General features: G+C 47.0%; 1 protein-coding gene across 1 annotated transcript; it reads left to right on the top strand.

The window, feature by feature from the left end:
• Nucleotides 1–386: 386 nt before the first annotated feature.
• On the top strand, nucleotides 387–21988 carry Ripk4 (receptor interacting serine/threonine kinase 4). Its single transcript, XM_021184935.3, has 8 exons — nucleotides 387–626; nucleotides 8554–8845; nucleotides 12276–12424; nucleotides 13793–13842; nucleotides 15756–15914; nucleotides 16536–16639; nucleotides 17792–18056; nucleotides 19677–21988. Exons 1-8 carry the CDS (start codon nucleotides 388–390, stop codon nucleotides 20834–20836), a joined length of 2418 nt encoding a protein of 805 aa, XP_021040594.2. The 5' UTR covers nucleotide 387; the 3' UTR covers nucleotides 20837–21988.
• Nucleotides 21989–27594: the final 5606 nt, after the last annotated feature.

Below are 27594 nucleotides of genomic sequence, written 5' to 3'. Positions count from 1 at the left end.
CATCGGGTACACGAACTGACCCAGACGATAACATTGTGTAGGATTTAACGTTCGCAAACGAAGATGCGCATAACCCGGGAAACCTGAGCAAGCCTGGAGATCGGATCTAAGTGCACGTCTCAGTTGGAAACTATACTTTGTTGTGTTTTGCAGAGTGGTAGCACTGTGAGAAGTGAACTAGGTACGAACTACAACTGCAGTGAGAAGTTGGCTAGTCACAGCGCACGCCCCTAGGAGCGCAGGGATTCCACGGATCCCTGGTGGGACCGCAACACCCGACGCTAGACTCTCACCGGCAGCCGCTCCCTTGAGGGCGTCGGGGGTGGGCCCAGGGGACTGGCGGGGCGGGATGGGGCTAGCGTCGGAAGTGACGTCAGCGGGCGGGGCATGCACCTGAGCACCTGGGCGGACACGGTTGAGCCAGGCTGCTGCGATACGCACGCGATGGAGGGCGAGGGCCGGGGCCGGTGGGCTCTGGGGCTGCTGCGCACCTTCGACGCGGGCGAATTCGCAGGCTGGGAGAAGGTGGGCTCGGGCGGCTTCGGGCAGGTGTACAAGGTGCGCCATGTGCACTGGAAGACGTGGCTCGCGATCAAGTGCTCGCCCAGTCTGCACGTCGACGACAGGTCAGCTCCCAGGCGGGGCCGGGTGGGATGGGGGCTCCGTGCTACGTGAAGCGCCGGGGAAGAGAGTTTGCGCCATTCAGGCCACCGGTCCCTCGCAACTCCAGCGCTTCTGGGATTCGGAGCTGGCCCGGAGCGATGGCCCTGAGCCCTGTGAGGTGCGTCGGGCTCGTCCGGGACCCACCAAATGCTGCGGTCCGCGCCGGGCTTAGAGAAATTGCCGTGTGGGCCTCTGCGCTTTGTGAACGAGTTAGATTCAGTTCCACTTAGTAATTTTCGTCGGAGCACAAATTGGTGTAAGACCGTAATTATTTCGTTCGGAAGCACCGGCTGTGTTCGGGCGAGGCGTCCGCGGCGCACAGCCGCTTACAGGGCTCCGGATCTCCCTTGGGTCTGAGATCTGGTTATGCCCACAGCTTTTCTCCGCACACTTTCGTTTTAAAGGACTTAGGGTAGGAGCGAGACCCTGGGAACGTCTTTCTTTGACCATGGGCAGGTGGCCCCGGGCACCTTGGGCCTTTCTTTGTTCCTCCTAGCGGATTGTTCCAGTGATAGGAAAGGACTCAGAGCGGTCCCCGGTAAACTCTTTGGCGATTGTGGTTTGTGAGTAAATTTGGAGGTGAGGTGCGGAGCAGTTATTCAAAAACATTTTCCTTAGGTTTCACTCTTTAGGTTTGGTAGAGATAGGTTATGTATGAGCCTCAGAATGGCAGACTTAAATGACTTCCTCTCTAACCAAGCCGACATGGTGGTGGTGTTTTGTGTTTTACCCAGAGAAAGCTCTTAAACTCCATTGAGCTGTCTGCAGGACCAGCCTTAAGTCATGGAAACTCTGCTCCAACGTTACTTTGGAGTAGTGACTATGGCTGCCTGGGTGACAATAAGAGGGATGGTTTGAGTTCTCCCTTTATGCCTCATCTCTAGCCTGGAGACTCTGTCAGAGCTATCGGGTGTTTGTGTTTGTTTGTTTGCTTGCCTTCTGCTACCACCCAGTTTTTCTTAGAAACTGGTACGGTGGGAACTAGTGTCTAAAATCACTACCAGCTCACCATGCTGTGTAAACCCTCCTAGACTCCAGTTCTGGGAACCCTTCAGGCCAGGGGAGCCCTGTGGTTATTTTGGTGAAATCCAAACCATTTTTGAATAGCAGCCCACAGTTTTTTCAAATGTAAAAACCAAAACAGCAATGACCACAACACCTCTCTGTGGATGTTTCTTATGCCCTCAGAAACTTAGTGGGGTTGTTTTCTAGGCAGAGTCAATGTTATTCATCATCAAATACTTGACAGAATTTGCCTATTGGAGGGTTAAATATGAACTACCCCAGGTGTGGTGTCCTTGGAGTCAATATTCGGTACAGTTATACAGGTCTTTTTTGTGGGGTGACCAGGTCGAAGGCAGGGTTTTTCCACTTGCAGAGAGAGCCTGTGTCAAACTGTCCTTTAATTGCAAGGCCTTTCTTCCCTGACTGAAGCAGGCAGGTGGTGGCATGTTAGCAGGCAGGTAGAGGTCAGCAGTACTCAGCAGGAAGTACTTGGCCACCAGGTTGGGGCTGCTTTGCTCTTTTGTATGTGGGGTTGACTTCTCCCATCCTGGACAGGTTAAGTGTTTAAGCTCCTTGCTTTAGGAAGTTCTGCCGCTAGGAAATGCTTGGGTTCTGCTGTGCCTGAGGAGCCTGTTGTCTTGCAGGCTAGCCAGGTTGCTTCTGAAGCTTTGAAATAGCTGTTGAGGGAGGCTGACTTTCCCTGGCCTGTTGTGCTGTAGTCCTGCCTTGCCTGCCTTTGCAAGGCATTATGTAGAAGTAGGAACAGAATTTTCCCAGGGGCTTTGTGTGCGGTTCCTGTCCCCCATTGCCCATCCCCAGCAAGAGGACACGACATCTTATTTGCAGGGTCTTAATCTCAGAGATAAGAGGATTTAAACATGGGCTTGAAGGAACTTTTTTGAGGTTTCAGAGAAAACAACAGGGCCAAAAAGCAGTCTTGGCAGTGGGGACACAAAAGAGAAAAAGAAAAAGTCCTGTTTTCTGTGAGGTCAGGCAGAAGGCTCTGCTGTGGACCTCAAGAAGTTAGGAAGGGGTGAGTGAGAAAGGAAGGACTTCAGAAACAGAGAGAGTAGGAAGATGCCCAGAGCATCAGAGTGAGCAGGCTTAGCAAAAAGGGTGCCAGAAAGAAAGGAGGGGAAAACTGAAAAGCATACAGGCTTAGCGGTGAGAGCCTGAAGCAGCTTCCCCAAGGAGGGGCTCCCCAGGCATCACACATACATTTCATTAAGAGGGTAGTTATTTCCTCCGTCTCTTTAACATGCCTTTCTTTAGGTCTATTGTGATTCCTGAAGTTACAGCTTTTGAGGGGTCTTTTTCTGTTCAGATGTTTGACAGGCCCCTTTGGCTTAACTCTGAAGGGACAAGTTTGTCTTTGCTACCTTATAAATAAGCCGAGCACTCAGGAAGGCAGAGGCAGGGCTCTATAAGTTTGAGGCCAGCCTTGTCTACTTAGTGAATTCCAGAGCTATCAGGACTCTGTAGAACAGTGTTTCTCAACCTTCCTAATGCTGTGACCCTTTAATACAGTTCATGTGGTAATCCCCAACCATAAAATTATTTTGTTGCTACTTCGTAACTGTTATTTTGTTACTGTGGTGATTCATAATGTAAATATCTGATATGCAGAATATCTGATATGTGGCCCCCAAAGGGGTTATAATGCACAGGTTGGGAACCATTGATGCAAAGAGACCTACCTTGTCTTTTAAATAAATAAATAAATAAAACCATACTTTGCTAGGAGGAAACAGCTTTCCCCCTAATGGGCTTCTTGACAAAGCCCTGCTAACCTTACTTTTAAGGAGAGGCCATTGTGGTACTTCCCCAGAGGTCCTGGGAATAGTGTTCAAAGCTGATTGTGAGGGTGGGGTCCATCCACAATGACACCCAGGTCAGCTATCTACCTCTTCTTCGTATAGTTTCCTGCTGTTGTTTATGGTCTTTACTTTAGCCTCAGCTGTGGGCCAGTCCCATTTTTCACCCTTCAAGCTAGCTGGGGGGGTCTCTTGGCTCTCCAGCAGCTGCCCAGGCCCCATTCTCCTGCTAGTGACTCTCCATTTCTGTTCAGGGAGGGTAGGGCCTTATCAGGTCTGGGGCACTTATAAAAATGTTTTGCCAAGGTGGGGACACTTAGAGGACCTGGTCATAATTCATAAGCGATCCCCCCATACATCTGATTTCTCTTCTTCCTGGGGCCAGGTGTCTTGGGGTGGCGGTGGGGGTAGGGTCCTGTTCCCTGGCTGACTCTCACTTGGGAGATCACAGGTACAGGAGAGCAGGCCTGGCAATCTTAGAACAAAATGACCCAGGGGCCCTAGGCCTCTCCCTGCTCCCAGCTAAGAGGAGCTCAGAAAAACAAAGTCCCTGGCACAGGGGCCCAAGAGCTGCTAAAGCAGAGTTGGGCCTCAGCTCGTTGGGACGAGCCCGAGCAAACCCCAGGTTTGTAACTACAAAGCTGACAATTGGACAAGCCTGATTCTTGTCAGTTTTAAAAATAGCAGTGTGGGAACCCCTCTGAGGCTCCTGGGAACTTAATTGGATTGGTGCACAGGAGCCTTAGTGGAGAGGCTGAAATACTCTTCTCCCAGCAATGCTTCCAGGGTTCCCTGGCAGCTGTTGCTGAGTCCCCCTCAACCCCCCTGTTGCCTGCAGGCATCAGGCTCATTCACACCTGGTCTTAGGTTCTCTCTCCCCTTTTCAGTAATTTCTCCAGCTGGGAGGCAGACCTTCCAGAAATGATGCATGTTAGCTACCCCTGACATTCCTCTGTATACAAGTTCCCCCCCTTGGTGGGAGACCAGACGTGGTAGGTGTAAATGGGCTTGCAAATGTGTGAATTATTGTAAATGCTTTTGAAAAGTATCTTAGGCTGTAATCTCAGTAATCAGGAAGCTGAGACAGGAGGATTGACATGTGTTCAAGGTCAGTCTGGGCAAAAAAAAAAAAGAAAGAAAAGAAAGAAACTTGGAGGGGAGCAGGGGGGTTAGCTTCATGGTTAGGGCCTTGCCTGGCATATGCCGGGTTTCTGGGTTCAGTAGCCAGCTATGCCAAAAAAGGGGGTCTTTAGAAATTGTAACCCTAACTTTGCCTGTTTGGACACAGATTTTTCTAAATGGAGCCTCCAAACAGGGTGAGAGTTGGGCAGAGGCATCTTTTCTTTTCAGCCTTCCTGCACTGTGCAGAAGCAAAAATCAAGTTGTGTTTTAACCCGAGTCAGTGGGTTCCATGGCTCAGAAACATTATTCGTCGTGAGCAGAAAGAACAGGATGGCGACCAGGAGCGTGCCCTGGGCTTGCCACCAATGATCCTTGCCCCACCCAGGCACCCAGGCTAGGGACAAGATGGAAAATCCTTCCAGGTTTTAGAACAATAGTCAGAATTACTACACTGTATGGTGTACAGTGTACAGTTCTTTCTATGTTGTTATCAGCATTAGTCAGAAATGTTGCTTATGAGAAAGGTGTATTTTAAATGATAAGAACCAACAACATAAAATGAATTTTGTTGAATACTGGGGTGCTTTTGCCTCTCCCAGGCTGGGAGCTGACCCAGTTTAGGCCCAGAGTGCAGGTGCTCCTGATAACACCTAAAGGCTGCATGTCTCCAGAGCATCCTGATAATGTTGTGTGTTTTAGTTCCGAGGTCCTTAGATAACAAAGGCTTTGAAAGGTTTTTCTGGATGTCCTAGGACTCTGCCTCAGTGCTAGCCCCTTCTGCCCTGAGCTTTTCTGGTTATGCAATCATGAGGATGACTGATGTTTGACCCAGGAAACAGTGGCCAGTTTCCAGTTAAGTGCCCTGAAGCAAGTGGCCAGGGCAAGGGAGTGAGGTCATGTGCTCCCTCCAGCCTGCTGTACAGCCTGTGTAAATGTGCTGGGGTCAGCAGCCCTAAAGTCCTGTTCTTTTTAAATAAGGGTTGTGTCCTGGAAAGGGCCTGGGGTGGGGAGGGAGAACATGGTGAATTTTGAGTGGTGAGGAGGGTAGAACTAGCCATTTCTGCCAGCAGGGCTGCTGGGATCGGGTACCAAGAGCTACCAGCAGAAGTTAGCTGTGAATATTAAAACCATTGGTCAAATAAAGAGATTGGTTAGGTTGGCTTAGTAAAGATGTCCAGAGAGTGGGGACAGTGGCCCATGCTGTAGCCAGCCTGCAGACATGATTTCCTTAGACTGGAGATGGGCAGGTATACTTCCTCAGTTCGCAGAGTGTAGGGACCCATCACCTGGGCACGAAGGATACCCACACTGGAAGGTGCAAGCTGGCCATTTTATAGAAAAAAAAATGAATGGGGTTGGAGTGTACCACAAATTATAACTTTTATTCTTAACACAAAAGACCAAGCAGCAGCTGATGGTAGGTCTCTGATGCTGTGTATAGGGACTGAACAGGAGGGTCCCCAGCTTCTGCCATTCCCTGGGGAGAAAGAAACCCAGCCTAAGAAATTCTATCTTCTCCTTCAAGTACCAGCTTTATTTTGTTAATGTTTGACCTGGGCATTTAGCTCTTTACTGGCCTGTATATCAGATGCTTGTGGAATACAGGAACAGGGCTGGGAGTCTTCCAGCCTGTTCTAAACTGTCAGTGTCCAAGGCAAGTATGCTGCTCAGGGCTCTACCTCCTGTTGGCACCAGACTCTTGAAGCCTTCCAATGAGAAAGAGAGCAATGGACAAGATCCTGGTGTGAGGGTATTTGTCCACCTATTCCAGGTATCTCATGGCTGGCCCTGTACTCCTGTGACTAGCTCCTTCGGCCGTGTTTCTAGAAGGCTGGGACAACACATCATGCTAGACTCTGTTCTGATGTCATTTAGTGACTCATTCCAGATGCTTCGTTTTTAGCCAGGTGTCTGTTGCCTGTCTCTCCAGCAATAGGCTCAAAGCTCTAGCTACATACAGGTAGGATTGGCAGTGGTTGGCAAAGGGCTAAACTCTTCAGCCCCTAGAACTTGTGGCAATCTCACCTGCCAGAGTATGATGCTTTTGGCTGTGGTTTTGGCGCTCATGCAGCTCAGGCCAGGGAAGCCTGGAAGCCTCCTACAGTTTCAGAGGGGGGTCAGGTTAGAAAGTGGCTTGTTAGCACTATTCTGGGTCTTCCAGCACAACAGCCACTTTAGACCCAGAAGAGTCCCTATGGAGGACTAATGAAGACCCAGTGAGTCTCAGGTTACTCTGTCTGCCTTCTGGGGAGGTACCAAGGCACCTCAGCCCACCAGGCCTATTCGTGGACACCAAGGTTACCAGGTTTCTAGCTCCAACAGGTCTCTCTCTAGGAGTGGTTCTAGAAGTGTCCTTTAAGGAGTTTTTCTATTACTAGAAAGCAGATTTTGTAGCCCTGCCATGTTCTCATGTTCTCCTCTTCCCACCCTCCTGAGTACTTTCTTGTGTGTATTTGGAGAGACACTGACCCGGATCCTATGTAGCTCAGGCACACCCTCTTGGGATGAGGCCCTTTACCCTGAGTGTACACTGAGACTTTTGACCTCTGTTGCTGGCACAGACCATTACACAGCAATTGTCATCTGTATAAACATCAGGAATTAACCTTTGGCTGTGGCTGGTGAATGCAGCCCATACTGCAGCTGTCTCTGACACAGACTGTGCCTACATGTGTGAAGAGACAGCCCCAGTAGGAAGGTCATTGGCTAGGAAGTAGCTGGCTGTGGTCAGCAACACCACAGCTTCTCTAGACATTAGGCATAGACTTACCACATGATCCGGCAGCTCTGCTTCTGGGCAGATGCCCAGAAGAATTAACATGAAGACTCTAGACTTTATTTTTAGGAGCAAACAGGAAGAACAATTTGCTTTCTGTTGCTGTGATAAAAGTACTGACTAAAAGAAACTTGAGAAGAAAAGATTTATTTCATCTTAAAGGTTACAAGCTGATGTAAAGGAAAGTCAGAGAGGAACCTGGAGGCAGAAGCTGAAGCGGAGGCTATGGAGAAACACTGCTTCCTAGCTTGCTCCCCATGGCTTACTTAGCCTGCTTTCTTATGCAATCCAGGGCCGGCTGCCACAGTGGCCTTGCCCCTTCTATATCAATCTTGAATTAAGAAAAAAATTCCTAGAGACTTGCCTACAGGCTAATATGATGGGACCATTTTCTCATTTGAGGTTCCTTTTCAGATGACTCTAGATATGTCAAGTTGTCAAAAACCAAAACAAAACAAAAAAGCAAAAAACCCTAATCGGTACAAGCAGTCTTGTCCATAGCCATGAGGGTGGATTAGCAAGATGTAGTATATTCCTGCACCATTGCTTGGCTGCACAAATAAAACCTGGATGTGTGCAACAATATAAATGGGTTTTGAAAACACCTTATGAAGTAAGGCAGACATGGTAGAATGGTAGAGATGATTCCACCCATTTGGGGTACCCAGATTCAGAAAAAGGAGAATGTGTGGTCTAGTGGGTCTAGTGGGTAGTTAATGGGTACAGTTTGCTGGGGATGATGTCAGTGCCCTGGGTGTAGATGGTAGTGATGGCTACATATGGAATGCCTCTGTTGTCCACTTATGAGAAATGTGGACTGTATAATCAATAGAAAGTGTGGCCCTTGCCCAACTCTTGATACAGGCTTATTTGAGATTAGATCCAGGAGTGATTGGGTTAGTGAAAGAGTTGGGATTAAACAGAAGGTGAGAGTGACGGCCCTTGGATAGTTAGCTAGCAGTTTTCTATCCAGACAAGGGACGTGATGTTGCCTCTTGGTATCCAGATAACTCCTAGGCTCTATCCTCACAGTGACCCCAGGTACAGAGGCGGGTTTAATTCTACAACAGTGAACTTTGTACATGTGTATTTATCACTGGTTGTATCCTGACTGGTGGCTCTGTGTTCAGCAAGGTGATAGCTGCGTACCCTCATATCTCTGAACTTTTCCAGGGAACGCATGGAGCTCCTGGAGGAAGCTAAGAAGATGGAGATGGCCAAGTTCCGCTACATTCTACCTGTGTACGGCATATGCCAGGAACCTGTCGGCTTGGTCATGGAGTACATGGAGACAGGCTCCCTGGAGAAGCTGCTGGCCTCAGAGCCATTGCCTTGGGACCTGCGCTTTCGCATCGTGCATGAGACAGCTGTGGGCATGAACTTCCTGCATTGCATGTCTCCACCACTGCTGCACCTAGACCTGAAGCCAGCGAACATCCTGCTGGATGCCCACTACCATGTCAAGGTAGGGACAGCCTGTGCTCTGGGGAGTGGGCAACCAGGATGCTGGATGCCTTAGGGAGTTTCTATCTAGATGATCTGGGATTCTGGAATAGAGCCCAAGAAAGGAAGCGATTCTCCCTGGAGCAGACAACTTGAAGCCAGGGCCTTTTTTACTGTAAGACCCACTGGAGAACCCAGCTGACCACACTTGATCTGAACATGATAGGTACCCGGAAGGGTAACCCCTGTAAACCAATGGGATTCTCCCCATATCCTGGCATGTTAGGTTCTGAGCACCCTGGGATCCTTAAGTCCCTGCTCTGCTTCAGGGTGAGAAATTACTCAGAAGTTGGATTATGGACTGGTGAGACTTGATGTCGTCTGATAACAGAACCTGGTTTTCCTCGGTGTTCTGGGACTATGGAATAGGTGCTGTATTCTAGACACAGGGTGTGAAGAGGGCTTGTTCATCTGTTTGTTCTCTGCTAGGAAGCTTTGGGCAGTCACCGATGTGAGGTCTACAATATTTGATTCTTTGGGGGTTTTTTTGAAATTTATAAAATAGAGTGTGAAGAGTGATACAGGAAACCAGTGCTATGTGCCTGGATATAAGTATTGACAGTTTGCACCAGGTTGTATGGTTTTGGACATGTTTTTCCTCTGAATACCTCTGCTTCAACACCAATGGCAGCACCTGTCATGGACTTTTCTCATATGACATGTACTTGGCCTTGGGGAGTCCAGGTCATGGGCCCACAGTACAACCTCCCTTCCTCTGTGTGCAAGAAAGCAGATGGATCGAGTGAGGGAGAGGGACGGAGGGCCCTGGAGCAAGCAGTGTTCACACGAGGAACAGTGTCCCCAGCCTATGTCACTGAGATATGTCTGCTTATATAACATTCCCAGACCCACCCTGCTGGCCTGACATTTAGGAGGTTCATCGTGAAACTCAGCTTGACTCGGTACCCAGTAACCTGTGTGACTTGTGTGAAGCTACTCATAGACTCAGACTCAGCCAGGCAGAGAAATTGATTTCCACTCTGTACAGTTGCTGTGAGTTGTGGCTTAGGTAGACATTGCCCAGCATATCATCCAAGGTGGCTTCCAGCATCTTCTTGTGACCTGAGTTTTCTTGGGTTCTTTTTCCTTGTGGCTGGGAGATCTTGGCTTCCACTGTTCCTGGGCAGAACAGGACCTGTGGGCTCAGTGGGTCATAAAATCATTGCTCTCATATATGACACCTAAACCAGAAAAGGAAAATATTAACAAGCCTGTACTCTGGGTCAGGGTCTTACCACAGAGCAGAGGAGCAGTAAAGTCCCTTGGTGGCTGCAGGTCTAGAGCAGAGATTGAAATAATAGCTTCCAGAGATCTTGACAGCCCACTACCATGCATACATGACATGTTCAGGAAAACCCTCTTACACACCACAATCACAGAGAGTGGTTTGTGAAGGTAGAAGGTGCAGACAGCCCCTGGCATACCTTGGGCTAGCCTTCATAGAGAGCAGGCTCTGCTTCCGTATTCAGCAGGGCATGCAAGTGCAGGGGAGAGTAGACTTGAGGTGGAAGGAAGCTCAGAAAAATCACATAAAACTCTGGGCATTTCAGAAGGGATAAGGGAAACAGCGGGTAGTGCTGGGTGGAGGGTGGTGCATGAAGGCTCCTGTGTCTTTAAGAGCGACTGAATGGGAGCTGGCTGTAGTGCATGTGCTTTAACTAGGGATGCTGTGAGTATACACCTAGCAACACCTTGGGAGGCCATTGGTCTGGTGTAGCCCAAGTCACTCTACCCACAGTCTCTGTAGAGTCCCTACGTACTGCCCTAGGTGCAGCCAATGTTTAATATTTCATTCACTTGTATATTGCCCTCCTCTTCTGAGAGGTGTGTGGGTGTTTGGGAGAGCTGTGCTGTGCTTCAGAGGGGACACAGTACTATCCTCTTCCAAGTGTTGTCCTTGGGAGTGCAGTCAAGAGTTGGGACAAGGACACAACTTTGCTGTTTAGTGGAGTAAAGACACACTTTACTTCTGGGTTGCTATCTAGTAGAATGAAGGTTAGGGTTAGAGGTACTCCCTTTGGGAGTACAGAGTGATGTCCTGGTACCTAGTTTGTCACTAGTAGATTGTCTTTTATAGTTCTGGGTGCTGGCTGATCTAGGTGTTTTCTCAGACCTGGTAGACAACAGTCACTTAATGCTTGTTCACTGAGGAAATAAGGGCTGCCCTTGACAAATTCTGGGCTGATATTCCCTTGCAGGCCATTGTCCCCTCAGCCTGATGGCAGTTGTAATTCTTACAGTGTCAGCTGGATGGCTGGGCTGGAAGTGTAGAGTCATGATAAGAAGGTGTTCTATTAGCACGAAGGGACTTTGTCCCAAAGCTGGGATACTGAGGCCAACTCCTCACCTGAGCCACCCTGAAAGGAGCTGGAAAAGTTGCTTTTGTGTGGTACCAGGCTATTACCAGAAAAGGTAGTCACTGACAAAAAGCTGAAAACAAACAGAAGTGCGCTTTCCCTGACTCGGCATTGATGACACTAGGCTGTGGGCGCCCTTCATGGGTATGGCCAGTCTAGAAACAAGAATCCTGACTCAGCCCATTTCCTGTCACTGCCAGGGTGTGTTTGAAGATAAGTCCAGGAGTGAATTAAAAGGTTTAAAACCACATCAGCCTTGAAGGAGACTAGAAAAGGGCCATTTATATGTGCACTGGAAGGCTACTTAGATCTTACAAATACAGTGCTTCAAAGGGTCTGGTTTGCACTAGGATATGGAAGCATGGGCAGAAAAGGGAGACTCCCAGAACTGCCTGCAGGTCTGAGCTGTAAGGACTCCTTCACCAACAGGGAACCTGCCTCCCCTGTGAACTCTGGAAGTAGAGATGGGGGTCCTGACAGTGACTTCATCACCAAGGGAGGGGTTAGTCTGGAGTAGACTAGTGAGCCCGGAAGGGGATGAGGCGTGTGTTTTGCTCACTCTAAAGCTCTCTGAAGGCGTGTTGCACTTTAAAGGACCTGCTGGCACTTGTAGCTGCCCCAGCTGGAAGGTTGCATAACCGGACTGACGATAGATGGTAGATGCCCTAGCCTGTCACGTGGCTCCCTTGGCCTGAAAGCTAGAGGCTGTTTTTCCCTTCCTTCATGCTGACTGTGACCGTCAGCCAACAGGGTGGATGTGAAGCCTTACAGAAGCAGGGCTGGCTGTCATTCTGTTTGCATGGTGTCTTTCTTACCCATTCATCAAGTTTATAATGATGGTACATTCAGGGTTGACCCTTCTGCATTCCTGGTTCCTGGCTGCTTAGAGACAGGGTGGTCTGGAGCACAGACCTTCTGTTTGGGGGTGAGCCCCTAGAGCATGTGCTGGGGAACCACCATCCGATGGTGCAGAGGGAGATATGCCACAGTGGCTCCCTTTAAGGCTGACATGCCTCCTTTGGATTGCTTTTACAGATTTCTGACTTTGGGCTGGCCAAGTGCAATGGCATGTCCCACTCTCATGACCTCAGCATGGATGGCCTGTTTGGCACAATCGCTTACCTCCCTCCAGAGCGAATTCGTGAGAAGAGCCGCTTGTTTGACACCAAACATGATGTATACAGGTGTGTGATATGTCACCATGCTCTAGGTGCCAGGCTAAGAGCTCTAAGCTTCACTGTTGCTCCCTACCTTGAGCAGCAGTTTCCAGAAAATCTCTGGGGTACCATTCAGCCTTGGGTTTTGCTGCACATGCAAATGGTGTATGCCTGTTGGACTTGGGGATTTTAGCTGGCAGATACCTGCTCCCAGGGGCGTTGAATGACTTTTCTCTCCTGTGGGTGATACTGGCTGACAAAGAGGCTGTTCCAGTCTGAAAATGGCCTGCAAACTAGACCTAGCCAGAAGAGAAGCAGGAGTAGAGCAAAAAGAGAATGGGAGGGGGGCGGGATTGATCAAGAAAGGAAGGCAGAAAGGGAACAGGAGAATGAGTGGCTGAGGCGAAAGCTGGACAAGTTTAGGGTAGGGGGGAGGCAAGAAGAGCCAGGATGCCAGCATGGGCTTTAAAATATGTGGCAGGTTCTGTTAATACTGAAGGAGCCTAGAGACCCAGCATGAGCTATGGTATGCTAACCACCCCCTGCCCTCAGCCCCCCCCCCCCCCCCCCCGCCCCCATGGCCAATTGTCCTTTCTGCTAGTGATAAGGGAAATGGCTCCTTTTCTTAAAGGGGAACCTGCTTCTGGAGTTCCTGGTTAATGCTGGCTTTCGCCTAACCATCAGAACTGGGGAAATGGAGTTCCCTTTGGATCTGACATCCAGGATTTGTGTACCTAAGAGCTACCTCCCTTTCCTCCTCAGATTGCAAGGGTCCTATTCTGAAAACCTTTTGGAAAAGAAAGGACCAGAGCAGCCAGCTCCGTCTTTTGTCACCAGGCCCAGCTAACTGGTTTGACAGAAGCCAGTGTGCCAGTGTTGGGCTTTTGAACAGTGAGTCCCACAGGGCATGGCCCTCTGGAGACTAGTCAGGGCTTGCAGAGTTTGGGGATAGTCAAGAACTTTATTTATTTTAATGTTGGCTTTAACTTTTGAACCTGCATTTTCCAGTTAATGAATTAGGCTCAATTTTCAGTCTTTTTTTTTTTTTTTAAGATTGGGCCATTTTCAATGTATCTTAAAATTTTTACTTATTTAAACATTTGTCTGCCAGTAGCTGAGAGGGTTTTAGGCTCAGCTTCTTGCTTCTTAGTACTTTCTATGCATTTTCTTAGCTACTCTCTGATGAAGCCTACCAGGGCCTCTTAGAAGACTATTTTAGACAAAACTGACCTTGGATTTAAAGGATTGAAGCCAAGGCAAGAAGAACAGGGGGCAAAAGTGCCCCTAGATGTCTGAGTGCTTGGTCTGTGCCCCTGTGGGATGGCAGCTCCGAGCTCGGAAACTCTTATCAAACCTGAGGCTCCAGCACCAACTGATACCTAGTTTCTCTTTCAGCTTCGCCATTGTGATCTGGGGTGTGCTTACACAGAAGAAGCCATTTGCAGGTAAGTGGCCCTGCACAAAGACAATAGACATGTGCTTGAACCTTCTCAGCCCTTCCATAGTGCCTCTGGTTTGTACTTGGTTGGGCTGGGTCCCCCAGGGCTTCAAGACATGTGGCCTTATGCCCACCCTGCAAGTATATTGAAGGCCCACAGCCAGCTTTTTGCAGGAGGTTGACAAAACACCTGCATGGACTTTCTTCCCCATTCATCAAGTTGATATTGATAGTGCATCCAGGCGTGGCCCTTTTGCTGTGTTCCTTACGTAAGGACAGGTCAATTGTGGGACCATCAGACCATATGCAGCTTTATTCTTCGATGCTGCTTAGTGTTTTGTGCTGATAAACGTCTGTATAGCAAGATACCCTTCCTTCACCTTCCTTTTTCCATCCCTTTCAAAAACAAATGGTGTAAAGCACACATGGCAGGATCTACTGTGTTAATCATTCTAAACACACCGAGGATAGCAGTAGAAACATCCATGTGGTTGGGCCCCTCTCCAGAAGTTTTAACATAGCAACTCAAGTTTATAAAACTTAAGTCATTTTTTTAGCTGCATTGGGAAGAGAAAGGCCTCTGTCTTCTTGTATGACATCTCTGGCTATTTACACTGTAGGGTATGACCAAAGATATTTGAAAATAGAGATCATGTTCTGTATCTATGAGGCCCTGGGTTCAGTCTCCAGCACCAGACAGGCAGCTATCACTAAGTCAGAGCCCTCAAGTTGAGGCCCCATTGCTGGCACAGTCACACACTCAAATCAGGCATGGAAAAGGGGAAGGGTAGACAAAAGATCACTCCGGATTTAGGGGGTCTAGGGAGTTTATTAAGCACTTAGCAGAGTGGTTCTATTATGTTCCTGCCTTCCACTGTTTGTTCTTTTAAAAGATATATTAATTTTATGTGTATTTGTGTTTGGCTGAGTGATGCCTGTGAGCTGGCCTATGTGCAGGAGTCTGTGGGGGGTCAGAACAGAGCATTGAATTCCCTAGAGTTAGGCTTTACAGGCAGTTTTGAACTGCAATGTGGGTGTTGGGAACTGAACCAAGATCATCTGCAAGAGCAGCCAGTGTTCTTAACCACTGAGCCATCTCTCCAGTCTTTCCCCCATTGCTTTATCTTTTAACTGTGTTCCTCACCATGGAGGTCCACATGCTGAATTCTTTTCAGCGTGACAGCCTACCTGTTGGATATGAAATTGTCTAATAGCAGTGACTCTTGAGTCAGGTGTGTGGTGCTTCAAGGTTCTAGGCTCTCAAGTTTTGTTGCCTACTAACTGGGAGAATCGGGGAGCAGAATTTCTCAGATGCCATGTAGACCCCATCAAGCTTTGGCAGCAAAAAAATCTTGTAGGTGTTCTCTTGACTCTCGCTTCATCTGGAAAGCTTGCTGGGTTTGGAAGGCTGGATTATCATGGAAGTAACCTGCAGATACTGAAGAGATAGGCATTGCACAAGACTTAACGGGAAAGTGAACAAAGCTTCAGTGTGGACCTGACTGTGGGCCAATTTTCCATACCTGCCAATAGGTGCCTGCTGCTCCACCGGGTGTGCTTGGAATGTAGGGGTGGGGAAATGCCCGTGGGAACAAGTGGCTGATGGGCTGTGTGGTTTAACATGAGCCGAAGGTCTCCCACTGAGAGTCCCTCTTGAGCCCTTTCTGGTTAGGGTTGGTTGGTAATAATAATGGCAGCATCTGTGCCCATGAGTTTGTAAATCTGAGAAGAACAGAGAATGTTATATCCTATAAGGATATGGATTAAAGAAAACTCCAGGTTTAGAAAGGGAAACTACCAGGTTTGGTAGAGTCCTAGGTGATGGGCATGTCACAGCATATCCCTGGCACTTGTCCATACATCGCAGTGAGGAGCCATCTCCTTCTCCTCAATGTCTTGACGTCTGTTTCTCCTTTGCAGATGAGAAGAACATCCTACACATCATGATGAAAGTGGTAAAGGGCCACCGCCCAGAGCTGCCACCCATCTGCAGACCCCGGCCGCGTGCTTGTGCCAGCCTGATAGGGCTCATGCAACGGTGCTGGCATGCAGACCCACAGGTGCGGCCCACCTTCCAAGGTGAGTACCCTTCCCTGTCTCATCACTGCTGTGCGATGGCTTTTCCAGTGTCACAGGCCGTAGAGTTGATAACCAGGACAGGGTTGAGGACCAAGCTCAGGTGGGGAACAATGTGTGCAGAGACAGGAATGAAACAAGCCCACCACTAACAGGTTGGCCCATCCCCTATTTTGGCTGGCCAACACTGAGGGCTGGGATGGGTTGTCAGAGAATAAGTCCACTTATTCTCTTAGCAGGCTGCATTTGCTTCCAGGGAGCTTAGAATCCTGGATTTCAAGTTCAGGTACAATGTTGTGCACTTAGGCACACCACATGAATCTGGGGAGACATGAGTAGTCAGGGTTCACTTGCCAGTCCTGATTGCTTTAACCCTTTGTGTCTGGCAGGATACTAAAAAAGACCTTTTTAGATCCTGACGAGACCTCACAGGTGGTTGCCCATACACTCAGGATGGTGGGTGGGTTGTCTTCTAGTGATGCCTGAGGTGTTTTCTACAAACTGACAATGGTATTGGGCATGTCCTCTGCTGGTCCTCACTGGGACTGGGGTATCACTGCCTCTGTCACCATAGGATTATGTAGGCTATCTAAATGACAGCCTTTTTTGTTTTCTCTCTCCTAGAAATTACCTCTGAAACAGAAGACCTTTGTGAGAAGCCTGATGAGGAGGTGAAAGACCTGGCTCATGAGCCAGGCGAGAAAAGCTCTCTAGAGTCCAAGAGTGAGGTAGGCACCTCTGATAGGCATCGTCAGGGCTCTGGCTGGTGGTGGGATTTTCCAACCCAACATCTTTCCTGAAAATTCCTCCCTATTTCCCTCTGAGCCTGTCCTACACCTCCTTCCAGAAGTGTAGGTCCCATGGGTAGGTTGGGGGACCCCCATCTGCTCAGCACACTAGAGATTAATAAGTGTAGGTAGACCCATGAAGGAGGGCAGATGGCTTCCATCCTCCTGGGCCCCTGGTAGATGGGGCTTGAGGATCTGAGCACAGTCTGCTCATAAATAGTTTGTGTTACAAGTATATGTGGTTATTCAGGAGTGGGGAGAAGCTCCAAATGCCAGGAGTAGCTGAATGCCTCAAGCGTAATGATTGATTGAAGAGGGAAACTCTCCATTGTCAGGGTTGGGAGTGGTAGTGAGGTGGTGGTGGCTTCTCTGGCATTAGACAGCTTCTCCCAAGGAGAATAGCTATGGGACAGGTGAGAATTGGGGACAAAGATTCTCCTGACAGCAATAAAGGGACAGAACCTACTTCTGATATGCTGGTAGCCAGCAAGTAGACATGACACACAGGCAGCAAGCACAGTAAGGCAGTGGTTCCCAAAGGGAGGAGGGCTCAGAAAGAGTGAGCAATCCTCAGACTTAGTTACTAGAAATCTGCTTTTCTTAAAGCAACCAGACATGTATCTCCTGCTCCCACCCCTCCACCCCCCAACCCCACCCCATGCACTTGTTCTCATAGCCCTAAGCCAGACTGACATACCTGAGAAGTCTGAAGCAAGGGAGAACCCCAGCCTAACTGCTTTCCTTTCTTGTCATGGGTAGACTGGGTCTGGCCTTGCCTGCATTATGCTCTCACAGCTCACCCAAGGACTGCCTGTGGCCTAGACAGTGCCCCCGCGTGGGTGACAGCATCATGTAGTTAGATTTTTCTGTTTTTGCAAAGTCATTATTCTTACAGTGTCTTTCTGCCAGGGAAGTCCATGAGGTTTCTTTGCAGCCCTGAGTCTCAGGGCTTCTTGATGCTTTTTGTCTGTGGTAGTCCATAGCTATGGGACCTCCATCTAATAGTTTCTGGTTCCCCTGTCTTGCTCTCTGTGCTCTGACGTGGAGACTAGAGGGGCAGAGTCTTCACTGCTACCCTTTCCATCTTTGCAGGCCAGGCCTGAGTCCTCACGCCTCAAGCGTGCCTCTGCTCCCCCCTTCGATAACGACTGCAGTCTCTCCGAGTTGCTGTCACAGTTGGACTCTGGGATCTCCCAGACTCTTGAAGGCCCCGAGGAGCTCAGCCGAAGTTCCTCTGAATGCAAGCTCCCATCGTCCAGCAGTGGCAAGAGGCTCTCCGGGGTGTCCTCAGTGGACTCAGCCTTTTCCTCCAGAGGATCGCTGTCACTGTCTTTTGAGCGGGAAGCTTCAACAGGCGGTGAGTATCTCTAAGCACTGGTGAGCATGCACAGGGCTCTCTTGTGAGTTGTAGTAGAGTCTGAGCAGCTACTGTACTGCGGTCTCTTGCCCTGGTAATTCTTGTCTTCTTTCTGTTTTCTCTAATGAGTTTTTGGTGTCATCATAGCTTGTGCTCAGACCACAGATCCAGAAATTCCCACATTAGTGGTGTGGTTCTGTTGGGGTCTAACTAGAGGAAGATAAACCACATCACCTGGCTGAGTCAGCCCTGGGGCAGAGGTTGGTCTCAAGTCTGCAACCTGGAAACCCCAAGCCCCATCTAATGAAACTAGTGACACCTGGAGACTGTACTTTTGCCAGCCTTATGCCTCATACTCAGACACTTCCAGATAACCCCTACCCCAAACTTTTGTGTTTATGGATACCTTGCATCAAGCTGGGTTGACTTTCTTATGAGGTGGTGACACCTGGGGTGCTGTGGCTCCTCTCTAAGGCATAGACATTTCAATCTAGGCTGTAGCATGAGGGAGGCCAAGTACAGATGACTTGAGGTCTTAGAGCATTGAAGGTTAAGGAAATGCCTTGCAAAGATAGGTAGAGAGGACTGCGTTTGATTCTAGCCAAGCAGTGGACAGCACAGTCAAAAAGGACAGTCAGAGCTAAGTTCACAGCAGCCACAGAAGTGTCACCGTCTGCCATGGGGAAATGTGTTCTAAAATCTTCTCTTCAGACTTAACCCTCTCTAGTGATGCCTTGTCCTCATGCCTAAGAGATGACTACCACCCTATAAGAATGTAGTTTTAAGCCAGTCATGGTGGTATATGTCTTTAATCCAAGCACTTGGGAGGCAGAAGCAGGAGAATCTCTGTGAGTTTGAGGTCAACCTGATCTATAAAGCAGATTGCAGGGCAGCCAAGACTACATGGAGAGACCCTGTTTCAAAACAACAAAGAAAAAAAAAGAATGCAGTATTTAAACTCCAGGCAGGGTCTGTCTCCTTAGTACCACCCAAACCTCCACTGCTCTGTAGAAACAGCCTAGTAAATGTTCTAGCTGCAGAGGGAAAGAATTTATGGGAGTCAGGATTTCCAATAATGCGGTGGATCTTCAGGTTCAATAGAAGTTCCATTGTGAATACAGTGGAACTGTATGTGTTTTCTGAGCAGTGTGTTCTGAGAAATCTAGTTTTGAGACTCACTTCAGAAACACCCCATGTGTTGTCCCCATAACAGGGGGTACTGCTTTGAGTCTGTGCTTCTCAAATTAGAGGCTCCAGGAATAGTGTCTTGCAGGTCTATCTAAGTCTTTGGGCAGGTTGTGTTCCTGTCTGGCTTTGCTTTCTGGTACACCTCTTTAAATGAGTGTCAGCAATCCTGCTGATGCTGGGGAGGGCTTTCCCAACCCTGGAAAAGCTAGAGTGATTTTATTCTGCAAATCAACAGAGGAATGCTTTGGAGACATCAACTCTACTACCCAAGGTAGATGCTTTAAGACCTGAAAATAAAGGATGTATCCTGAATGTCCTTGTTCAGAGTCCTTAGACGTGTGGTCCACCTGACCTCAGCCCCCAAGCCTTAGCCCACATTCTATAGTGGTTGCCCCACTCTGATCTCTGTCATTGTCTCTCTTCTCCCTGCAGACCTGGGCCCCACAGACATCCAGAAGAAGAAGCTAGTGGATGCCATCATATCAGGGGATACCAGCAGGCTGATGAAGATCCTACAGCCCCAAGATGTGGACTTGGTTCTAGACAGCAGTACCAGCCTGCTGCACCTGGCTGTGGAGGCCGGACAGGAGGAGTGTGTCAAGTGGCTGCTGCTTAACAATGCCAACCCCAACCTGACCAACAGGAAGGGCTCTACACCACTGCATATGGCTGTGGAGCGGAAGGGACGTGGAATTGTGGAGCTACTGCTAGCCCGGAAGACCAGTGTCAATGCCAAGGATGAAGACCAGTGGACTGCCCTGCACTTTGCAGCCCAGAATGGGGATGAGGCCAGCACAAGGCTGCTGTTAGAGAAGAATGCTTCTGTCAATGAGGTGGACTTTGAGGGCCGAACACCCATGCATGTAGCCTGCCAGCATGGACAGGAGAATATTGTGCGCACCCTGCTCCGCCGTGGTGTGGACGTGGGCCTGCAGGGAAAGGATGCCTGGTTGCCTCTGCACTATGCTGCCTGGCAGGGCCACCTTCCCATTGTTAAGCTGCTAGCCAAGCAGCCTGGGGTGAGTGTGAATGCCCAGACACTAGACGGGAGGACACCCCTGCACCTGGCTGCTCAGAGGGGGCATTACCGTGTGGCTCGCATTCTCATTGATCTGTGCTCTGACGTTAACATCTGCAGCCTGCAGGCACAGACACCTCTGCATGTTGCTGCAGAGACTGGACACACGAGTACTGCCAGGCTACTCTTGCATCGTGGTGCTGGCAAGGAGGCTTTGACCTCAGAGGGCTATACCGCCTTGCACCTGGCAGCCCAGAATGGACACCTGGCTACTGTCAAGCTGCTCATAGAGGAGAAGGCTGATGTGATGGCTCGGGGTCCCCTGAATCAGACAGCACTGCACCTGGCTGCTGCCCGTGGACACTCAGAGGTGGTAGAAGAGCTGGTCAGTGCTGACCTCATTGACCTGTCTGATGAGCAGGGCCTCAGTGCACTGCACCTGGCTGCTCAGGGCAGGCATTCACAGACTGTGGAGACACTGCTCAAACATGGAGCACACATCAACTTGCAGAGTCTCAAGTTCCAAGGATGCCAGAGCTCTGCTGCCACATTGCTCCGACGCAGCAAGACCTAGCTTGCCACCACAGAACCAGGGCTCCATGTAGGCTTCTGGACCATCCTTGTTTCCTCATGGGGACAGAATGGTCCTAGGACACTGCTCACCCTGTTGGTGGCCTGCCCATACACTGACCAAGCAGAGGCTAATGGACAAGGCAGGAGTAGCTGTCTTGGGGCACAGTAGCCAAAGTGTCTGATGTCAGATGGGACTAGGTTGGTGTCATGTCACTGTGGTATTGATTGGCTGCTGATGCATGCCTTTTATGACAAAGCCTATACAAGAATGTCTCCTCTGTCCATAGAGCAAGCCATTTCTGCTTGCTTGGAGCATGACATCTTCAGTAGAGATGTGGGAAGGGCAGTGTCCTTTGTCTTCTCATTGTGATGGGCAGAGTAGCTGTCTCTGAAGACATAGTGGGTTCTTAATACATGAGTGACATGGTAGCTTTGCTTGAGACCTGTGAGGATCTGGCTGCTGGAGTCTAGAAAGGGAGTGATTATAAAGCCACAGGGTTGGTCCTAACACTGGACAGCCTTGCCAGCATGAAATTGCTGTTTCATTTTGGTTTTTTGGTTTTGGTTTTTAGTTTTGATGTCTAGTCACCATGCCTTGTTCCCCCGATTTCCCTGCTGAGTTCTCAGCTAAAACATCAGAGCCATATATATAAAAGTTACCGGAAATTTTTTTGTAAATGGGTTTTATACTAAAAGTTGTTTAGTCAAACAGTTCGCTCTTTCAGGCTCTCTTGGTGAAGTGATGGTTTGGGCCAAGGGTCTTGCTGACTTGTCCTTTAGCAACTTCTGCTATGTTCCAGTTACAGTAGATGAATGTGGGCAGAGGTGGCCATTGGAGGTTGTTGTACTCTGAGGAGTCAGATCCAATAGCCTTTTGTTGTACCTTCCCCATTTCTCTTCTGAACACTGTCACTGTAGAGGTGACCTGTGTGCAAACATGCTATAGCATGGTATGTGGCACAGAATAATATTAATGTACTGTGTACTTTGACATGAATTATGGACAGGATACTCTTTCATGACAGGAAGTAGTGGAGCTGGCTATGTTTTAATATGCCTCAATTTGTCTTCACTGTCTCCCTCTCTTGTGTAAAACACGGGGACCATAGGAGATCTGTTTTATGTCAATAAAGGACTCCGCCTACTTTTGGAATTCGCAGACTATTATTTCTTACCAATAAGCTCTAATTATCTGCTCTTGAAAACTAGAGGGCTGGGGCAGGAACATGGGGCTTGGAGATGTTCCATATGATACAGCACGGGGCCTGGGAGATTCCGGAAACAGAGGATGGCCCAGGGCATCTGTCTTTCTTGGATATACCGGATCTGGTGGGGAGGAGCTCCTAGCATCAATGTTTGCATTTATTTTTAATTATTTACTATTCTCATGTTCACTTTACATCTGAAATGCTTTCAGATTGTATCAATGATAATTTCACATCGACTCTGGGTTTCTCATTCAGTTAAATTTAATTGTCCTCATTTTCCTGACTATCCTTTTCTTAGCCACTACCTTTGCATCCAACTGTCTATCAATCCACCACCACCATACCCAACCTTTCAACTACTCTCTTGTCTACTCAACTGTCCATCCGCTTTACCCATCCACCCACCACCCCTCAGAGTAGCGTAGCTTGCAGACAGTATGCCCAGTTAGTTTTCAGTCCTTCAGTGTATTTCCTCAAAACCAAGGACTTTAGCTTTCTAACAGCCATCAGAATCAGGAAGTTAGCAGCATGCTATCTAGTCCATAAATCCTTTTAAAATTTTACTGGTGATCTCAAGACAGCAGAAGTGGCTCTTCTTAACCTTGGGGGGCCTGGATTCCATTCAGTTCCTTGGGTTTAGTTGTCACATCTCCCAATTTTCTTCTTTGCTCAGTTCTAGGCTTCTTGTCTTGCATAACCTTTACATTTTATGATATGTGCAGCACTACTACATGAGGTTTAACCCTCCTCATGATAGGTTAGGCTCACCAGTTTTGACCAGCACACAACAGACTTAATGCTGTATTCTTTTTTTTTTTTAAATTAAAACTATATTGGAGGTCCTGCAATTACAATAAAACAAAAAGGAGAAATAAGTTCAGTAATTAGAAAAAGAAAGTAAAATTATATTTGTAAATAACATAATTGCTTTAAAAACTATCAGAACTAATAAGTGAACTTAACAAATTACAGGATCAGACTTTTTATTTTTTTTAATTTTTTTTTGTTTTTTTTTTATATTTTTATTACATATTTTCCTCAATTACATTTCCAATACTATCCCAAAAGTCCCCCATAGCGCCCCCCACTTCCCTACCCACCCATTCCCATTCTTTTGGCCCTGGCATTCCCCTATATTGGGGCATATAAAGTTTGCAAGTCCAATGGGCCTCTCTTTCCATTGATGGCCGACTAGGCCATCTTTCGATACATATGCAGCTAGAGACAAGAGCTCCAGGGTTCTGGTTAGTACATCATGTTGTTCCAACAATAGGGTTGCAGATCCCTTTAGCTCCTTGGGTACTTTCTCTAGCTTCTCCATTGGGAGCCCTGTGATACATCCAATAGCTGACTGTGAACATCCACTCCTGTGTTTGCTAGGCCCCGGCATCGTCTCACAAGAGACAGCTATATTTGGGTCCTTTCAGCAAAATCTTGCTAGTGTATGCAATGGTGTCAGCGTTTAGAAGCTGATTATGGGACGGATCCCTGGATACAGCAGTCTCTAAATGGTCCATCCTTTCATCACAGCTACGAACTTTGTCTCTGTAACTCCTTCCCTGGGTGTTTTGTTCCCAATTCTAAGAAGGTGCACAGTGTCCACACTTTGGTCTTCATTCTTCTTGAGTTTCATGCGTTTAGCAAATTGTATCTTATATCTTGGGTATCCTAAGTTTTGGGCTAATATCCACTTATCAATGAATACATATTGTGTGAGTTCTTTTGTGATTGTGTTACTTCACTCAAGATGATGCCCTCCAGGTCCATCCATTTGGCTAGGAATTTCATAAATTCATTCTTTTTAATAGCTGAGTAGTACTCCATTGTGTAAATGTACCATAATTTCTGTATCCATTCCTCTGTTGAGGGACATCTGGGTTCTTTCCAGCTTCTGGCTATTATAAATAGGGCTGCTATGAACATAGTGGAGCATGTGTCGTTTTTACCGGTTGGGACATCTTCTGGATATATGCCCAGGAGAGGTATTGCTGGATCCTCCGGTAGTACTATGTCCAATTTTCTGAGGAACCGCCAGACTGATTTCCAGAGTGGTTGTACAAGCTTGCAATCCCACCAACAATGGAGGAGTGTTCCTCTTTCTCCACATCCTCACCAGCATCTGCTGTCACCTGATTTTTTGATCTTAGCCATTCTGACTGGTGTGAGGTGGATTCTCAGGGTTGTTTTGATTTGCATTTCCCTGATGATTAAGGATGTTGAACATTTTTTCAGGTGCTTCTCTGCCATTCGGTATTCCTCAGGTGAGAATTCTTTGTTCAGTTCTGAGCCCCATTTTTTAATGGGGTTATTTGACTTTCTGGAGTCCACCTTCTTGAGTTCTTTATATATATTGGATATTAGTCCCTTATCTGATTTAGGATAGGTGAAGATCCTTTCCCAATCTGTTGGTGGTTTTTTTGTCTTATTGATGGTGTCTTTAGCCTTGCAGAAGCTTTGTAGTTTCATGAGGTCCCACTTGTCAATTCTCGATCTTACAGCACAAGCCATTACTGTTCTATTCAGGAATTTTTCCCCTGTGCCCATATCTTCAAGGCTTTTCCCCACTTTCTCCTCTATAAGTTTCAGTGTCTCTGGTTTTATGTGAAGTTCCTTGATCCACTTAGACTTGACCTTAGTACAAGGAGATAGGAATGGATCGATTCGCATTCTTCTACATGTTAACAACCAGTTGTGCCAGCACCATTTGTTGAAAATGCTGTCTTTCTTCCACTGGATGTTTTTAGCTCCCTTGTCGAAGATCAAGTGACCATAGGTGTGTGGGTTCATTTCTGGGTCTTCAATTCTATTCCATTGGTCTATTTGTCTGTCACTATACCAGTACCATGCAGTTTTTATCACAATTGCTCTGTAGTAGAGCTTTAGGTCCGGCATGGTGATTCCACCAGAGGTTCTTTTATCCTTGAGAAGAGTTTTTGCTATCCTAGGTTTTTTGTTATTCCAGATGAATTTGCAGATTGCACTTTCTAATTCGTTGAAGAATTGATTTGGAATTTTGATGGGGACTGCATTGAATCTGTAGATTGCTTTTGGCAAGATAGCCATTTTTACAATGTTGATCCTGCCAATCCATGAGCATGGGAGATCTTTCCATCTTCTGAGATCTTCTATAATTTCTTTCTTCAGAGACTTTAAGTTTTTATCATACAGATCTTTCACTTCCTTAGTTAGAGTCACGCCAAGATATTTTATATTATTTGTGACTATTGAGAAGGGTGTTGTTTCCCTAATTTCTTTCTCAGCCTGTTTATTCTTTGTGTAGAGAAAGGCCATTGATTTGTTTGAGTTAATTTTATATCCAGCTACTTCACCGAAGCTGTTTATCAGGCTTAGGAGTTCTCTGGTGGAATTTTTAGGGTCACTTATATATACTATCATATCATCTGCAAAAAGTGATATTTTGACTTCATCTTTTCCAATTTGTATCCCTTTGATCTCCTTTTGTTGTCGAATTGCTCTGGCTAGGACTTCAAGTACAATGTTGAATAGGTATGGAGAAAGTGGACAGCCTTGTCTAGTCCCTGATTTTAGAGGGATTGCTTCAAGCTTCTCACCATTTACTTTGATGTTGGCTACTGGTTTGCTGTAGATTGCTTTTATCATGTTTAGGTATGGGCCTTGAATTCCTGATCTTTCCAAGACTTTTATCATGAATGGGTGTTGGATCTTGTCAAATGCTTTTTCCGCATCTAACGAGATGACCATGTGGTTTTTGTCTTTGAGTTTGTTTATATACTGGATTACGTTGATGGATTTCCATATATTGAACCATCCCTGCATCCCTGGGATGAAACCTACTTGGTCAGGATGGATGATTGTTTTGATGTGTTCTTGGATTCGGTTAGCAAGAACTTTATTGAGGATTTTTGCATCAATATTCATAAGGGATATTGGTCTGAAGTTTTCTATCTTTGTTGGGTCTTTTTGTGGTTTAGGTATCAGAGTAATTGTGGCTTCATAGAATGAGTTGGGTAGAGTACCTTCTGTTTCTATTTTGTGGAATAGTTTGTGAAGAACTGGGATTAGATCTTCTTTGAAGGTCTGATAGAACTCTGCACTAAACCCATCTGGTCCTGGGCTTTTTTTAGTTGGGAGACTATTAATGACTGCTTCTATTTCTTTGGGGGATATAGGGCTGTTTAGATCATTAACCTGATCTTGATTCAACTTTGGTACCTGGTATCTGTCTAGGAACTTCTCCATTTCATCCAGGTTCTCCAGTTTTGTTGAGTATAGCCTTTGGTAGAAGGATCTGATGGTGTTTTGGATGTCTTCAGGATCTGTTGTTATGTCTCCTTTTTCATTTCTGATTTTGTTAATTAGGATGCTTTCCCTGTGCCCTCTAGTGAGTCTGGCTAAGGGTTTATCTATCTTGTTGATTTTCTCAAAGAACCAGCTCCTTGATTGGTTGATTCTTTGAATAGTTTTTCTTGTTTCCACTTGGTTGATTTCACCCCTGAGTTTGATTATTTCCTGCCGTCTACTCCTCTTGGGTGAATTTGCTTCCTTTTGTTCTAGTGCTTTTAGGTGTGTTGTCAAGCTGCTAATGTGTGCTCTCTCTAGTTTCCTTTTGGAGGCACTCAGAGCTATGAGTTTTCCTCTTAGAAATGCTTTCATTGCGTCCCATAAGTTTGGGTATGTTGTGGCTTCATTTTCATTGAACTCTAAAAAGTCCTTAATTTCTTTCTTTATTCCTTCCTTGACCAAGGTATCATTGAGAAGAGTGTTGTTCAGTTTCCACGTGAAGGTTGGCTTTCTATTATTTATTTTGTTATTGAAGATCAGCCTTAGTCCATGGTGATCTGATAGGATGCATGGGACAATTTCAATATTTTTGTATCTGTTGAGGCCTGCTTTGTGACCAATTATGTGGTCAATTTTGGAGAAGGTACCATGAGGTGCTGAGAAGAAGGTATATCCTTTTGTTTTAGGATAGAATGTTCTGTAGGTACCTGCCAGATCCATTTGATTCATAATTTCTTTTAGTTTCACTGTGTCCCTGTTTAGTTTCTGTTTCCATGATCTGTCCATTGGTGAAAGTGGTGTGTTGAAGTCTCCCACTATTATTGTATGAGGTGCAATGTGTGCTTTGAGCTTTACTAAAGTTTCTTTAATGAATGTGGCTGCCTTTGTATTTGGAGCATAGATATTCAGGATTGATAGTTCCTCTTGGAGGATTTTACCTTTGATGAGTATGAAGTGTCCCTCCCTGTCTTTTTTAATGACTTTGGGTTGGAAGTCAATCTTATCAGATATTAGAATGGCTACTCCAGCTTGTTTCTTCATGCCATTTGCTTGGAAAATTGTTTTCCAGCCTTTCATTCTGAGGTAGTGTCTATCCTTTTCTCTGAGATGAGTTTCCTGTAAGCAGCAAAATGTTGGGTCTTGTTTGTGTAGCCAGTTTGTTAGTCTATGTCTTTTTATCGGGGAGTTGAGTCCATTGATATTAAGAGATATTAAGGAAAAGTAATTGTTGTTTCCTGTTATTTTTGTTGTTAAAGTTGGCATTTTGTTCTTGTGGCTGTCTTCTTTT

This window comes from Mus caroli, unplaced genomic scaffold (genome assembly GCF_978045245.1).
Source record: "Mus caroli unplaced genomic scaffold, Mus_caroli_1 scaffold_17, whole genome shotgun sequence".
NCBI lineage: Eukaryota > Metazoa > Chordata > Mammalia > Rodentia > Muridae > Mus > Mus caroli.
Note: the sequence above shows the minus strand (reverse complement) of the source record. Positions and strands in the feature narration are given on the sequence as shown.